The sequence below is a fragment of the Colias eurytheme genome, chromosome 17 (assembly GCF_061535395.1).
Source record: "Colias eurytheme isolate Ceu_HAF_F1 chromosome 17, ilColEury1 Martin Lab GWU primary, whole genome shotgun sequence".
Lineage (NCBI taxonomy): Eukaryota > Metazoa > Arthropoda > Insecta > Lepidoptera > Pieridae > Colias > Colias eurytheme.
Genome location: NC_142996.1, coordinates 1,081,737 through 1,099,343, shown reverse-complemented (window position 1 = coordinate 1,099,343; position 17,607 = coordinate 1,081,737). Strand labels below are relative to the sequence as shown.

General features: G+C 31.8%; 1 protein-coding gene across 1 annotated transcript in view; it reads left to right on the top strand.

The window, feature by feature from the left end:
- Positions 1–17,607, top strand: part of LOC149900973 (potassium voltage-gated channel protein Shaw-like) — a 147,988-nt gene that overhangs the window by 54,402 nt on the left and 75,979 nt on the right. Inside the window, exon 3 of the mRNA XM_090111983.1 lies at positions 1,186–1,318. Coding sequence (XP_089968109.1) covers positions 1,186–1,318 — 133 coding nt within the window. The remainder of the gene's footprint in view (positions 1–1,185; positions 1,319–17,607) is intronic.

The following is a 17,607-nucleotide window of genomic DNA, read 5'->3' as shown; positions in this document are numbered from 1 at the left end:
GAATTTATTTCATTTATTCTCTGTATTATTAATCTGCCTTACTTTAGCATGATAATGTTAGGAGGATAAAATTTAATAAGATGGATCTAATATTTCTAATAATGTGAATGATACAAAGCAATGTTGAAATTTATGAAGAAGAGTATTCTTTTTCTCCTATCGTGATAATTTTATTTATGTTTGTTTCTATTATTTTGGGTATTGGATTCTTAAATAATAATGAAAGAACTAGATCATGCTATCAACTCCCTTATGATGCTGCCTATGGTCCGGGAGCCAGCAGCAGATTTTATGACCAAGTTCCTCTCAAGCGGTAATATTAGTAAAATGCATCAAAGTATAGTATTATGAAGCCTCGTGAACGTCAGCTGGAGCTCGGTTGGGGGTGGGAGCGGTTGTAGCCTCCCGTATCAGCTGACGGTTTTCCACCAAGATACAGCCAGCTGACATATATATTTATCCACAGTTACATATAAGCTATCATCAGGTAAATTTTTGTTTGAGAGGAAATAACGGAAAATAAATTTTTCTTTAAATTTAACTTTCATGTTCGAGACACCAGCTGACGTATGTTGTAACCAGCTGACTATTTTTTTTCGTTGAGATATTGGGTTAGCTACAATTTGACAAATTTTTAGCTGAGAGGAAATGAATGAATGAATGTATTTTTTTTCCTATGTGCGTGGGAGGCTACAACCGCTCACCCCCCCAACCGAGCGCCAGCTGACGTTCACGAGGCTTTATAATACTATACTCTCATGCGTCTGACGAATTATCTCTTGAGAGGAAATAGTTAACCAAATTTGCACCTGGCTCCCTAACCACTACTTAACAGATGAAATGTAACTTATTTAGTAAGGTTCAATAAATTGGAGTGAAGTAGGGATGCTACGGTAATAAGAAAACACGATTGTAGCATAAAATATACGTAGTAACTATTAAGAAACCGAGTACCTAATGACCATAAATATTATATTTTTAAATATTTCTCTTACTTTTTATATAAAAAATAAAAATATTGCCATTTACCTAAATAAATAAAAAATCATGAAAACAACAACATGACATGACAATAATTGTGATGTCCTTTAACAATTTTTATAATATAGGTACCAATACTTCATACTTCAATCATAAAATATATTCTTTCTTGTTCAACTTCAACTAATTATTTCTTTGTTCCAGAACTGGCAAGCTACATTACCCCACAAATGTCTGTGGACCGTTGTTTGAGGAGGAGCTCGAGTTCTGGGGCCTGGACTCCAACCAGGTGGAGCCCTGCTGCTGGTCTACATACAGCATACACAGAGACACACAGGTGAGGTTGAATATTGAGGTACCAGTAAATCTCTAAAAGACTATTATTTTATGGTGCTATAGCGTATAAACCTACAAAATGACCACGAATATTTCTTCTGACGGTACTAGATTATTATTTATTACGGAGAAAAACAAATTAATACAAAATAGTTTATAATATATTGGACATACAATTTTTCCTGTTGATATGAATTCAGTGTCAGGGTTTTAACAAAAATAACACCTCTGATTTATATAATCAGGAGACAGGCTATAAAATATTTGCGGAAAACATCATAAAATGATTCATTATAACTCATATTTCGTGCTTCTTACGAATGATTATTACCGTTTATACAAGTTACGCTATTAAATCTGCTAATACAAAATACGACGTCACGTTAAATAACCGAAGTAAAAGTAGTTAGTAGATAACATAAAATTGCTCCGTGAACCGACTAAATTTTAATAGTAAAAGTTCCAGAAAGTTCTTTATTGAATTTTGAAAGGTCCATCGAATTTCTAACCAGGCGATGTCTGATGAAAAATGACCCAATCCTATGAAGTTTATAACATTATCCCTTTCTAACTAAAACCGTTTATTATTTTACATTCATTGTTCGCGCTGTGTTATTAATTTTCACATTTTAGTTTATTGAATACCATTATAACAAGAAACAACAAACAATAAATTTATTTTCCAAAATAAAATTTAAAATTGCTCTTGCTCCCACACAAGGATTCCCTGTGTCATTGGAACAATTTTCTTCCATTGATACATTATTTTCACTTCTTCAAATTAAAAACTACGCTATTAAAAAATCGCTTAAAAATTTTTATGCAATATAATTCTAGATAGACAGCCTAAATCAGGGGAGTTTTCTTTATATTGGCATTTCTAAATATTGGGTAGACCTTTCGCATCTGCTTTCCAGGCTGAGGAATTATCGGGTCTACAATTAATACTGACTATATAGATATTTTTGAAATAAATATAATTTAAGAACACGCTTTAATAAGATAAACTGAAATGAAATGTTTGTATTGCTACCATTTCTTGATAAGTGTACAAAGGTTGAATTAAATCCGTTTAAAGAGAGCCAAATCAAGGCTAAATGAGTTAGTTAAATACAAACAAACAAAATTAGAAACATATCAACAGGTGAGGCTTATGAAAGTAATATGAAAATGAAATGAAATTTACAGCATTCAATGTTTTAATTGTTAAATAACAAAATGTGTGAACTTTTATTTTTCTTTAATTTGTAACAAAAACTGCTGTGGAATTAATGTTAATTTTCAATAAGGGGAAATTACTGAACCGATATTTTAACCAACACCGTTGCCAAATTTTGAATACGTAATATTGTAGTGTAAGCGATTTCCTTCGTCAGTACGATTTGCTTACTCTGGGTTTTATCTTATTTTAAAATTAATTCTAACATGGAATGGTGTTTACAATATAATATAATAAGGACTAAATAGAAAAACTTTTATTGTTTTATTTATGAGGAGAAAACTGTAGATCTATAATACAGTAACTAATACGCGGTGTCATTCGGCAAAGGTATCTACTTAATTTTATAAATTAAATCTATACTAATATTATAAAGCTGAAGAGTTTGTTTGTTTGTTTGAACGCGCTAATCTAAGGAACTACTGGTCCGATTTGAAAAATTCTTTCGGTGTTAGATAGCCCATTTATCGAGGAAGGCTATATATCATCACGCTAAGACCAACAGGAGCGGAGCAATGCGGCTGAAACCGCAGGGCACTGTTTTATAATAACTACTTATTTTTCTTATTCCTTATCCTCTGTTGTAGGTAACACTTCTCCTGTGTTGTGGACGTCAATACCGCGTCTACATAGTCGTCTGCATTTGCCTTCCTATATAAAAATTCCATAAAAATTCAAGAGGAGACGATAAATTTACAAAAAGACACAGAAATCAGAGGTTCTGCCTCCGATCGATGGGACAATTTTTATCAGAAAGCCTATACGTCACGATATCCTTAAAATTTAAGCAATCTCTGTCTCCATAAAACCTATCTCCTTCACTCCGGAACACGCAAATTTCGACTCTGTGCCGTCAGCGTAAGGTTTACTTACATTTCCCTTGAGATTTTTATGAATACCAATAAATATAAATCGCTGGAAAGGTTTGACAGCGCTTTTCTCAACGAAACATCTGGCCTTTCAATTTGTTCAACGTCTTGAATTATGAACAACTTCAAGAGTTAGCATATTTATGAATGTGATTGAATTGATAATAAAGGACTTATTTGACTGCTTATTTTGCAACATTTTTGAAGTGAAACTTCTTTATCGAGGTTGGAAAAAAATTTAGTGCAACATTTTTTCGTTACGCGTGACATTCTTCCGTTACGCGCCATCTTTTTCTTATCCCTACCACGCGTGATTCGACGTATTTCTGTAAAGTTGCATATAGTAAATTATTTTTTGAAAAATAAGGTCATAAAGAAGTTTCACTTCTTACGTGTGTACACTAGTACACGCACACATTTTTTTCAGTTTAAGAGCGCATATTCAATTTAACGCAAGTCAAAAACTCCGCGATCTATTACGATAGATCGCGGCTTGCGCTATCCTTTTACTATGAACAGCATAAGTCCACAGGAGAGCGCCGAGCAACATGTCCTCTCTCTGGAAAGGCTCGCTGCCGACTGATTTTAATCGGGTCGCGCGCAGTGTTTTATAGTACTTTAAAAAAATTTGTAGAAAAATAATAGAGGTACCTTAGTTGATTTTTTTAAATTTTATCTTATAAGTAAGACATTCTTTTATTGCAATATGTATAAATTATATTCAATAAAGTCAAATATCTTGGTGAAAATAATCATTTTGTCGACTATAATTTCTAAAAAAATTCACATTGTTCGGATTTTAATTTCGTAAGTTAGGAGTCCAAAATAAAAAATTCTTTTAACTAACTATTTTAATAAGGATTTTTGCAGTTAGTTAAAAATAATTGTGTGTTAGATCTGTCAGCAATTTCAGATATTTTTAGCTTCGAAATTGACACTAAAAGTGAAATCAAGTAATCATCGGCTCAGTTATCTTGATGGTATTCAGAAATACTGTATTAATTGAAAAAAACTCATAACTAACTACATAGACAATAAAATTTCCTAAAATTATTAGTAATTCATATGTTTGTAAGATAAGTGGTTGATGGACAATCTGGTTTGAAAAATCACATATTTCAGCCAAACAGCGCACGGACCGCGTACACGGCCTTAAGCACAGACTAATAATAATATACTACGTATACAAGTTTAAGGCTGTCTTTATAGTAAGTTCAAGATATTTTCATTAATAAGAGGGTAGTTTGAAATCTTGGGTTCAGTTCTGTAGTTATAATTTATTTGATTTAATTACTTGTAAAAACATTTTTGTGTTTTAATTTACTTTTAAATTTCGAATCAATCTTTTATCATCTGTTACAGTTTAATGAAAAACAAACAAAAGTTTATTTATATAGTTTTTAAGTAAATCAATCAACACAATGTTATTACAAAAATTAATTGAAATATGCAACATAAATCTTTTATTAATTAAACAGAATTGTATTCCATTCATATTTTCAATTGTGTCCAACAATATGCCAATAAATTATAAGAACAATTGTATTTTTCACGCTCACCTGTTTTGGCACTGGATATCACTTTTATAGCTTTTATTTTGTTTTTAAATTACTTACCATGTTTTTTGTGCTTAAAAAAATATATTTCTAAAGTATTAGTATTCCACGTGTACGTCTTTTCCGGGATAAGAAATTACTCTCTCCACAGAATTTGAAGCGTCTCGAGATTTTTGGATACGATTCTTCAAGAAAATAAACCTAATACTATGTTACAGTATCTGTGCCTCGCGGTTTCTTCCGCGGACAAATCAAGTATTTCTATACCTAGCTTACGTGTTATTCTGATGACCTATATTAACGTAAAGTTTCATACAAATTGGTCTAGTTGTTTTTTCAAGAAAGAGTAACAAACGTAAATATATAGATAGTCACTTGTATTAAACCTTTTCCTTTGCATTTACTTTTATAATTTATAAGAAACTAGCGGTCCGCCCCGGCTTCGCCCGTGGTACATATTTCGCAATAAAAGGTAGCCTATGTTCTTTCTCAGGGTCTAAAGATTATCTGTGCCAAATTTCATCAAAATCGGTCCAGTAGTTTATACGTGAAAACCATACATACATACATAGAAACCTTTCCTCTTTATAAGATCAGCTGTCGGTGTAATCAGACGTGTACTAAGTTTTATTTTTTTTAGTAATTAATAGTTGCAAATAAAAAGTGTGCTTTGGTATATCGCAAATTAGTGTCATAATTGAATACAATTAGTGTCAGCGGTAACCGCTCTTCACCCCCTCGAGTAAACAGGACAATACATATAATTCATCTCACCTGGCAGGCATCACTCTATTACTGCGTGTTACTGCATACGTCACACGATAAGGATGAGTCTACAAAGAACGCCACCTCTCGAAAATGTTAAAAGCGGTACTGGAAGTGGTTCAATTCCTGATTTACGCAAATTACAACTGGAGGAAAATTATAGTAAGCAGAGATTGAAGAGGAAAATAATTGATACTGATTCGGAAATTAGACAAGATATATCAAATTTTAGAACCGAAATTATGAATTTTCTTCAAAAATTTACCGAAAAACAGGATGAAAGGGCAGAAAATCTGGTTGAGACAATATCCGAATTTAAAAAGGACTTAAATAACATAAAATGTACTACCGAAACATTATTATTGGAACAAAATAAAATGAAAAATGAAATTGAAAAATTAAAAACTCAAAATTTGGACTTCCACGAGCGAATTAAATATTTAGAAGACACTATGTCAAAAAATAATTCACTGATTCCCGCAACTTCGGACTCACCCCAGCGCGTGTATGAGAACATGGCCTTAGAATTGCAAGACCGGAGTCAACGGCAACACAATATAATTATTGTAGGAATACCCGAGTTAAATAATAAAAAATCATCTGAAAGGCGTGAATATGATTTTAAATGTGTATGTACTGCAATTCAGACTATATATAAAGAATGTCCGTCTCCAGTAAAATGCATACGCTTGGGTAAATATCGTCCGGGCTATAATAGGCATATTAAGGTATGTTTCGAAAATAAAAACACTGTTTTAAAATTATTGCGCAACAAAACATCAACAAATCAATCCAGTGAAAATATTCGCATTTATGCGGACCAAACGCCAATGCAAATAAAGTATATGCATGATTTGCGAGACGAAATGGCACGGCGATTGAACAATGGTGAGTCAGATTTAGTAATTAAATATGTAAAAGGTGTGCCAAAAATTATTAAAATTTCAAAAAACTAACCGACAACGTCAACATATGCAATGATTTCTCCTCTATAGATATAAGTTACCAGAACGTAAATACTTATACAGGTATACGCACTACTGCTTCATCCTTACGCTTTTTTTATGCAAATATGCGTAGCCTCGTCAAAACTGGAAAGCTTGAAGAATTAAAATGCATTTTAAAATCATTTAATTGTTTGATTCACATTATTTTACTTACGGAGACTTGGATAAAATCGAAAACCGAAGCAGATTTCTTAGAAATACCAAATTATGTACATATTTACAATATCCGAACTGGAAGCTTGGGTGGTGGCATATCTATATATATTCACAATAATATTAAATTTAAAATAAAGGAAACCGTTTATAAACAGGGAAATCATTTTTTATTTATAGAACTCATTAAGTTTTCTATGTTAATCGGCTTAGTATACAAACCCCCTAGTTCCAATATAAATGATTTTATTCAAACATACTCTCTATTATTAGATAAAACAAAACAAAAATCAATTATATTTGGTGATTTTAATATAGACCTTATGAAAAAGAATGGAAGAAGTATGGATTATGTTGACACCATTAGCGAATCAGGCTATCACATTATAAATAATTTAAGTGAAAACTATGCTACCAGACAAACAACATTAACAAAAAGTATTATAGATCATGTTTGCACAAACTTGCAACAAGCTCAAATACATATGGCGCTGATTAGTTCATCACTGTCTGACCACAAACAAGTGTTCATCGAACTTAAAAAACACAAAACGCCCATGAAACAAAAAAATAAATACATAGCAATTGATTATAATAAATTATATAAAAGCATTGAATTAAGTAACTGGAAAAATGAAGATAATAACTATACTAATTTAGAGACGTTTATTAAAGAAAAAATAGGAAGTGCTGAAATAACAAAATACAAAATGGCCAATTTACCTAAATCTGACTGGATTAATAAAACAATACTCAATTTGATTGAAGATAGAAACAGAATATGGCATTCATATCTCAGAGACCCACATAATACCGCTCTGCACATGCAACATAATGCTGCAAAACTGAATGTTCGTACAACCATACATAACACAAAGAAAAAATATTATTACGATTCTTTCAATAAATGTAAAAATAATCCAAAAAAGATGTGGCAGCTAATCAATACCTTGGTAAAAAATAAAATAGACTATAATTGTGTTCCTCCAAATCTAATTATTGACGGTAAAACAATCCAAAAAGGAACTGAAATCTGTAACTGTTTCAATCATTATTTTGCTACTATAGGCACTCTTTTAGCTAGTAAATTACAAAATAATAACACCACATCAACACTGTCGCAAAATACTATTAAAAATTATCAGACTTCTACTGCAATTAGGCTGGATAAATTTGAATTATGTACAAAAAATGAAATATCTAAAATTATAGATAAATTAGACAACAATGCAGCTGCTGGAATAGACGGCGTTACTACCAAAATTATAAAATGTATAAAGAATCTTATAATAGGTGACCTCACTAATTCTATAAACAAATGCCTAGCTGATGGTGTCTTTCCCGACAGTTTAAAAGTTGCTAAAGTGACACCTATCTATAAATCTGGACCTAAATCTGACCCTGGAAATTATCGACCTATTTCAGTTCTGCCTATTGTATCTAAAATTTTCGAAAAGGTTTTATACACTCGTCTGCTCAAATACCTAAATAAAATAAATTTTCTAATTGAATATCAATACGGTTTTCGTCCTAAATCAAATACACTATCAGCTACAATTGATCTTGTTTCCAAAATTAAAGACAATATAGATAAGAAGCACTTGGCCTTAGGAATATTTGTAGATCTTAAAAAGGCATTCGACACCGTCAGCCACCCCATTCTATTAAATAAATTAAAAAATATAGGTATAACTGACTCAGCGTATAAAATACTTGATTCATACCTAAACAACAGGTATCAAATAGTAAAAATTAATAATTATGTATCAAATCCCGTAGAAATCAAATATGGAGTCCCTCAGGGCTCTGTCTTAGGACCGTTGCTTTTTTTGGTATATATCAATGATATTAGTAGCGCTGGATTGTCAGGGAACATATCACTGTATGCTGATGATACCTGTCTCTTCTACTTCGGGGATTCAGCAGTCAACTTAACTAAAGTTGCTCAAAATGATCTTAATTTATTAAATAGCTGGTTAAAGTTAAATTTATTGACAATTAATGTTAAAAAGACATCATATGTAATCTATGCAGCCAAAAATAAAAAAATATCTTATTTTCCACCTCTTACAATAGACTCGCAACCATTAAACAGATCTAACGAAGAAAAATATCTTGGCCTAATCTTGGATAATAAATTAACATTTAAATCACACATAAACCACGTGAGATCTAAGTTAATACCACTTACAGGGGCTTTAAGAAATGCTGCTAAATATATACCATTTAAATTACGATATAGTATCTATAACACGCTTGTTAAACCACATCTAGATTATCTTATCCCAGTTTGGGGGCAATCGGCGCCTACTAATTTAAAAAAAACTACAAATTACGCAAAACAAACTAGTAAAAATCCTTTTTAACTTTAATTTTTTAACGCCAACTAAAGATCTATACTCCCGTACCAAATTGTTTGATTTAAATAAATTATATAAATATCACACATGCATACTGATTAAAAATATTCTATCTAATAATATAAAAACACAAATAACACTAAACAAAAAATCCCACAAATACCACACACGAAAGAGTGATAACCTTGAATTACCATTTATAAGAACTCTATACGGTAAGAGAAACTTAAGATTTGAGGGAGCACAATTATTGTACAATAGCTTGCCTAAAGCAATTAAAGAATCCTCATCAATTACTATTTTTAAAAATAAGTTAAAGACATACTTAACTAATTTCGATAGCTGATTGTGTTATACTAACTGCAAAATTGTTATTTCTCATATGTGTAAAAGATCATTGTATTGTTCTTGTTTATTTTATGAGATAAATAAAGTTCTTTAAACCGAATATTAGCAGTATATTATTATTAGTCTGTGATATTAGTATAGACAAAACAGTTTTGCGTACTCTTTTCTTGCTTTTCTGAACGAAGCGCCCAATTAAACAGAAACTTTTCATGTTCCAATAATAATCTTGTATTTATTTTATCAAAACAATTTGAGAATACTGTTACATAAATTAGATAAAATTATACATTTATAAAAATGTTTTCCCTATATCTATTTATAAACTGTATGAAATATTACGAAGCCAATTAATAATACAATATAAAGTTCGATTTTAATATTATTCGATTATTAACATGCTTCAGATTTTTTTTACATAACACCAGTATAGAGATGACTCTGTAGCCCATTGTGCAATTATTTATGTAATGTCTGTAATTTGGTGTGTACAATAAAGTTCTCATTCAGAATCATTCATTCATTCAGAATAGACCTAAAGTGTAAATCCACATTTATATTAAGTTTTGAAATAAAAATGGTCAACTGAACAGCTAAATCACCACCATCTAGCTGTCATACCGCTTCATTAGTCAAATATGAAACAACATTAGTTAAACCCTAAATATCTAGAGAATAAGGTTCATAATGACATAATAATATGTAAAAACATTAAGAATTATTCCGACCCTTTTCTCTGTGACCAAAAGAAAGTTAACAATTTATAAAAATAAGTATTATATCATTAAGGACTATATTTTACTTATTTACTTCAGTTATAATAAATATGAAGTTTTTAATAGCAAATCAGTCTATACTTTAACCATTAATTAAAAATAGGTATCCTATTAAAGGTTTCACGAACATTTTCGCATTAATAAACCTCTTATATCTCGGAATCAGAGCTTCTTTGCGTTCGTTCACGATCCAAGATTTGCTTTCATCCCCCTTCATTGTTTTTTAAACCTTATTGTGAAGAGATAGGTCTTATATTTGAGTGATTCTATATTAACGAGATTCTTGTTAAGTCTCGAATAGTCGAATTATGATAATCATATTGCCTTAGTTTAATTTAACCGTGAGCTTTGTAAATATAACTGATTTTGCTTGCTGTGTGAAATCTATTCTGGATCTTGTGGGAAATTATCTTAAGTAGGTTATTTAATTTATAGGTTATTTAATCCATACTAATATTATAAATGCGAAAGTAACTCTGTCTGTCTGTCTGTTACTCAATCACGCCTGAACTACTGAACCAATTTGGATGAAATTTGGTATAGATATATTTTGATACCCGAGAAAGGACATAGGATAGGTTTTATCCCGAAAATCCTACGGGAACGGGTTTTTCTCTGAAAACGCGGGCGAAGCCGCGGGCGGAAAGCTAGTTTATTATATATGTAGAAATATTCAGGTAAAGCAACAACCCAATAAAGTGTTATTTTCTATTTCTATACTTTCTATGATTTAATTTTTCGACAAAAGTATTTTTTTTTCAATATAAAACACTCTACTGCTAATTTGCGTTTTAATTTCATTCATAACCATACCATGCAACCTATGTACACGAATATATCCTATCATTTTTAAAAAATTATACCACTATTTTTAACCTAAACATAAATGTATCCCATCTCTAAAAAGTTATCCCATCAGAAATCACACACAACCGCAAACGCAATAGGCGTGATATCGGTAAATCGAGTGGACTTAGCTTCGACAGGATTCGGCACGTGTTACGGTTAAAATAAGGCAAATGGGATTCCGCCGAAATAATCCCACCTTTGTGTAATCAGACGAGCATCATTTTTCACAAGTCTGAATGTTATGTGGGCACATTTATCAAATAATATAAGGTGTGCGTCATATTTTCGTTTATTATTTGTGTCACGTGGATAAAATAATTAAGTAGTTTGCTATTTAGCAAGCTGTACAATGTACATACTCCATACTATAAATCTGAATATAGATATATCTGTCCGTTTGTTAGGATGTCATGGTTAGTACCAATTTGAATAAAAAAAGTTGAACAACAAAGGGTCATTTCATTATGTAGAAATAAGGGATGCAAGTTTTTATACATGGGTTTGTCCACGTGTGAAACCGCGGGGCACAACTATGTATGTTATACAATATCACTACATAGTATAAAACAGAGTCGCATTCCCTGTCCCTATGTCCCTATGTCCCTTTGTACGCTTAAATCTTTGAAACTACGCAACGGATTTTGATGCGGTTTTTTTTAATAGATAGAGTGTTTCAAGAGGAAGGTTTATATGTATAATAACATCCATTAAATAGTGGAGAAGTACTGTTATTTTTGAGGTTTCTAATGTGATGTCGTAAAAAATTACATTTTTTCCGCTTACATTGCAAACGCAGGCTGAACCCTACGAGTTTTATCAAAATAATGTACTAAGTATTATACACATTGAAAAGGTCTATAGAAAAGTCCGCGATGGTATATGTCTATCTCTTATGGATAACCCACAATAACTTTTTTTTGTCATTTACTTTTTGCGACAAATAATGGCTAATTTTCGATGCGATTTTAACCAATACAGCATTAATCCTTAACCAATTAAATACCTTCAATACATTGTTCATTTAATATAGATCTATATGGGCCTTTACACCGTATGATTTAAGTGAATATTTTCGAAGATATTACAGATTTAAAAATTGCGGGACGTAGCATTTGCGGCGGTACCGGCCGGCCGCCCAGCTATATACCTATTTTATACCCGTGTGCGAAGACGGAGCGGGCCGCTATTTTTTTATATACATTATACAACGTTCACAGTTTTCCTGTAGTTTATTTAGTATCGGCATTGCACCCGTGCGAAGCCGGGGCGGGTCGCTAGTATAGTATATACTACACTTGTTGCTATAAAAATTACGTGTTATTGTTTAGATGTGAGTGTTAAAGTATTATAAATTTAGAATAGAATATTCAAGTCGCCCACTTTAACACTATGAAGTGCTCGAAACGTCGGCTAAAATAATAGAACGAATAAATCGTTTTTAAATTTACTCCGTTCCTTATTATTTTAACGGTTCCTCAGCGATTTTTTCGTATCAATGTTTGAGGTTGGAGGTTAAAGTTAGAACTTTTTTGTCGTGTTCTGAAAATTAGTAATCTGAGTAAAAATCTGAATATTTATTTTATAATTTATTGTAATTGGATTATTTATTTTAATAAATTGTAAATTGTGTATCTACGACATCTACCAACTAGCTACGTCTGTGAATCGGCGTCTACCTAAAAATGTATTACCACGTAAATGTGGTATTGAAATTCGCTTTCCGTGTATAGATTGTCACATAAGACGAAACCCAAACAAAATCTAGGCTTTTTGCATACAATTTTCTCAAAAACCAATCCCTAAGTACTTCAAATAGGGATTGACAATTTACATGAAAATCGACTTTACGAACGCGAGCGAACCGTGATAGAACTACGGTAAAACCTAAATACACGTGAATATGTTACGGTAAATGTAAGCAATCGGTAATTATCTATAATTATTTAATGTGAATAGTTTGTTTGTTTATTTGAACGCGCTAATCTCAGGAACTAATGGTCCGATTTGAAAAATTCTTTCGATGTTAGATAGACCATTTATCGAGGAAAACTATAGGCTATATATCATCACGCTAAAACCAACAGGAGCGGAGCCACGCAGGTAAAACCGCGAGGCACAGCTAGTTGTTTATAATTACCGGTAAATGTGATCCCTGGTCATTATGTATACTTCCCGGTAATTATACATAATAACTGCACTATCCACATTTACCATAACAACACTATCATTTACATAAACAAATGCTCTAAGGCGTTGAGTCATTTGTATGAAAATGTGGAAACCATTTTTTCCTGTCGTTTCGAGACAAATGATACTTGATGTGCTTCAGAAATATGAATTATTTCTTGAACCCATTTTATCTCGCTAAGCTAACAATTGAATGGATTGTTTTATTGTAAAAGAGTATTCTTATTATCTTTGTCTTTGGTATTATTATACAATGAACGCCTAAGTACGTAAAATATATCTATACTAATATTATAAAGCTGAAGAGTTTGTTTGTTTGTTTGTTTGAACGCGCTAATCTCGGGAACTACTGGTCCGAATTGAAAATTTCTTTCGGTGTTAGATAGCCCATTTAACGAGGAAGGTTATAATATATCATCACGCTACCGGCTAACAGGAGTGGAGCTACGGGGGTGAAACCGCGTGGAGCAGCTAGTATTTAAAATGTACCCCAAAATACTAAATAGGTTCGTAAAATATATAAAATGTATTCCTTTTACGTTAACTAGGTGTTTATTTATTTATACATGTCTTTACAGGGTAAACCAAATGCGAAATGGACTTACACTCAATTTACTGACTAACAAATTAACTTTTTTGTGTCTAGACAGAAAGATAACACTAAATCATTAGGCATTAGTCGTCTAAATATAATACCTAGGGACAAAAGACAACTAGTTCAAAGACCCTTTTGTTTGCTTTAATTTTGTCAATGTAGAGATTTTCTATACACAATTTGCATCTTTTGGTTATAAATTGTAATTTCGGTAACAATCTGTTCAATATATTTGGTTCATAATAGCTAATTAGCTGCTGACCTTTAGTTTACTTTACCTACCTAGAAGACATTTATATTTTCTCCTGTTGGATGTACTATTAAAAAAAGTCAGATGAAATATCAAAACAATTATTATAACTTTCAACATATATATTAAAACTTTCGTCGATACCTCTTCGTCATTGTTTCTCTTAAAAAAATTGGTTGTGTGTAAAGTCGGTTTACTGTCGATAGTTGAACGTGACAACGTCCGATTGTGCTTTTTTGTCGCTCGTTCCGCGCTCTCGCTTGCACTTCAAGCCTTACATGGAACGCCTCAGAGCGAGGTAACACCGCATGAGTCATGTTTTTTCGTGCGTGCAGCCGGCTCTATCGAATTATAAGACGTTGTCACGTCAAAAAATCCTCCTGAAATCTTAAGTTTTCTTTTTTACTCAGCCCAAGTTATTAAAATACTAAAAGGCATTTAGGACCTTAATTTGCCCGAAGTATAATTTAAGGGCTCGATTAACCGATAGCTAAATAATTTGGCCTTCTTTGTTTGACTTTGACTTTGAACATAGATTGTAGTATAATGAACGAAAATTTAGATTTATTAAAGAAATAATTTGTCGGTCCAGTGAGCACATAATTATAATTAATGATTAAAAGTAGTTCTAAATTTAAAACTTATATAAAAAATGTACTAGTTCAGAGAGAGAATATATGGACGATAAAAACCCATGGAGGGTTGTTGCGTAAAAACCACAGGACAGTTCTTTGGCATATTATGATAATATATTATGATGTTACATATGTAATTTGTAAAATTGTAAAACTGACATGATTAAAAAGAGCAACTATGGAGTTTCTTGCCGATTCTTCTCCGTAGGTACTGCTTTCCGAATCGGTGGTAAATGTTAAAAATATGTACTTATTGACGTTTCAAAAGTGCTTCTAGAAGAAGTCTAATTGAATAAATAAATGTTTGAGTTTGTGTTTGAGTTTGAGTTTATCGATAGTCATTAGTAAATTTATATTATATACTAGCTTTCTGTCCCGATTTCGCCCGTGGTACATAATATTATAATATGTATATTGGATTTAACCTATCACAAAGGCTCACACACAAATCCAACGGTGAAATAATAAATAATAGAATTTTTTTATCAGTCCAGTGATTTCTTAGATTAGCGCGAACAAACAAACAAAATCTTCGTCATTATATTAATATTATTTAAGCATATAAATACAGCTATCATAACAATAGTTGTAGTTGCACAGACACCTTAAGGCCGACTACTCACGTACCTGGCGCAGGGGCAATATTGGAACAATCTCGGTTGGTCGGCGGTCGGAGCAATTTCATCTGTTCTCTTAATTGCCCCTGCTTGCCTATACACATCACCGTTAAGGAGCCAATTAAGGGTCCAATTCCAATATTGCCCCTACGTCAGGTACGTGAGTAGCCGGATTTACTCACCATTATGGTACAATACCAATAATCACGTAGCTTGTATTTAAATTTTAAAGTATCAAAAATTTCCCGCAATATTCTTAACTGCAGCCTCTATACAAAATTTAACTATATCTAATGTTTATGTTACTCTCGCAGCTCGATAATGTATAAAATGATATGCCTTTGATCATCGGATTTTCTATTTTAGTAACATCGCTGTAGTGCCAATGAAGTGTTGTTTATGGCTTAGGATATCTAGACTAGGTGTTTATAGTCTATACCTAATAAAAGATTGGTGTTCAACGCGTGAAATTCATGAGTAATAAAATATATTTTTTATACAGACAGTCATTTTAAAAGTAAGCTAGTAAAATTGTAATGACGATGGTCGCTATGGGATTACCTATATTAGATTTGAAGCTATTTGAACAATACTGCCATATGCATATAATATTTAGGTACAAAGTTAATAATATGTTAATAATTTTTTTTTTATACCACAACCGACAAAGGAGCGGGCGGTGTACTGATGAAAATGATCACCGCCGCCCATGAACAATTGCAACGTTAGGTACCTAACTTTGCGATTGTTTTGCCGGCTTTTGAGAGACGCGTTGACTCTTTTTTTGAAGGCATCCATATCATAGGTAGATAGAAACACCGAAGATGGCAAGCAGTTCCACAATTTTGTTGTTCGGGGCAGAAAAATTTAAGAAATTAATGTCTTATATTTCGTGATCTCTTACTTATCTTACATGTGCAAATGTTAAATTATATTTAAGTTAATCACGTCACGTAGTTTTATAAAGCAATATACCAGAACATCTTTCTATTTCACTATTAATAATTATAACTCTACTAAAATAACTCTAAAAAAATGTGTGCGTGTACCAGTGTACAGTGTACACACGTAAGAAGTGAAACTTCTTTATGACCTTATTTTTCAAAAAATAATTTACTATATGCAACTTTACAGAAATACGTTGAATCACGCGTGGTAAGGATAAGAAAAAGATGGCGCGTAACGGAAAAATGTCACGCGTAACGAAAAAATGTTACACTAAATTTTTTTCCAACCCCGATAAAGAAGTTTCACTTCAATAAAATAACTCTCTACTGAAATATTGAACAATAAACTAATAAGATTGCATATTTTCCGTCAGCAATTATCACATACTTTTTATTCATACAAATGAAAATATAACAGAAACTATAACTACTAAACATTTCTCGTATTTCTATGACAGGTAAAATACCCAGATAATATATCGAAACCGAGTAAATATGAAGTATTTGAGTGAACGAGAAGTAATATGCAGGTTTATTTTCCTCACATCGCTCGCAATAAGAATATGGCGCATTTGATGTCGGTTTGTAATAAATCGTTACGATATATTTGTCGTGTAGCAGAATTGAGAATTGCATTTGATAGTGACAGTTTAAATATAGAGCGTTGGATGCGCCATAATAATTTATTATGTCGGTTTGTACAAAATCGTTACGATAGATTTGTCGTGAAATAAAGTATTGAGAATAGTGTTTGATAGTCATGGCAGTTTGTATATAGAGCGTTGGATGTGCCACTTGTCGGTTTGTAATAAATCGTTACGATATTATATTTGTCGTGTTTATCGAGAATTGCATTTGATAGTCATGAAAGATAGTGATTGAGTATTTTAAGTTTTTGACTTTTTAATCATATATATCAGACATGATTCTTGTAGCCATTTTACGGCATAATATTTGTATACAATGTTCCATACCATATATTGTAGCTGTACATTTATTTTAAAAGATCTGAGAGAAATATTGCAGTTATTTATTGTGCTATAAAACTGAATGTATTAAGTAACTATAAAACTGTGTATCTGAATAATATAATGCATATAACACAACAATTTATTATCGTTTTGAGATAGTTTAAAACAGATCATGGGATATAAAGATTT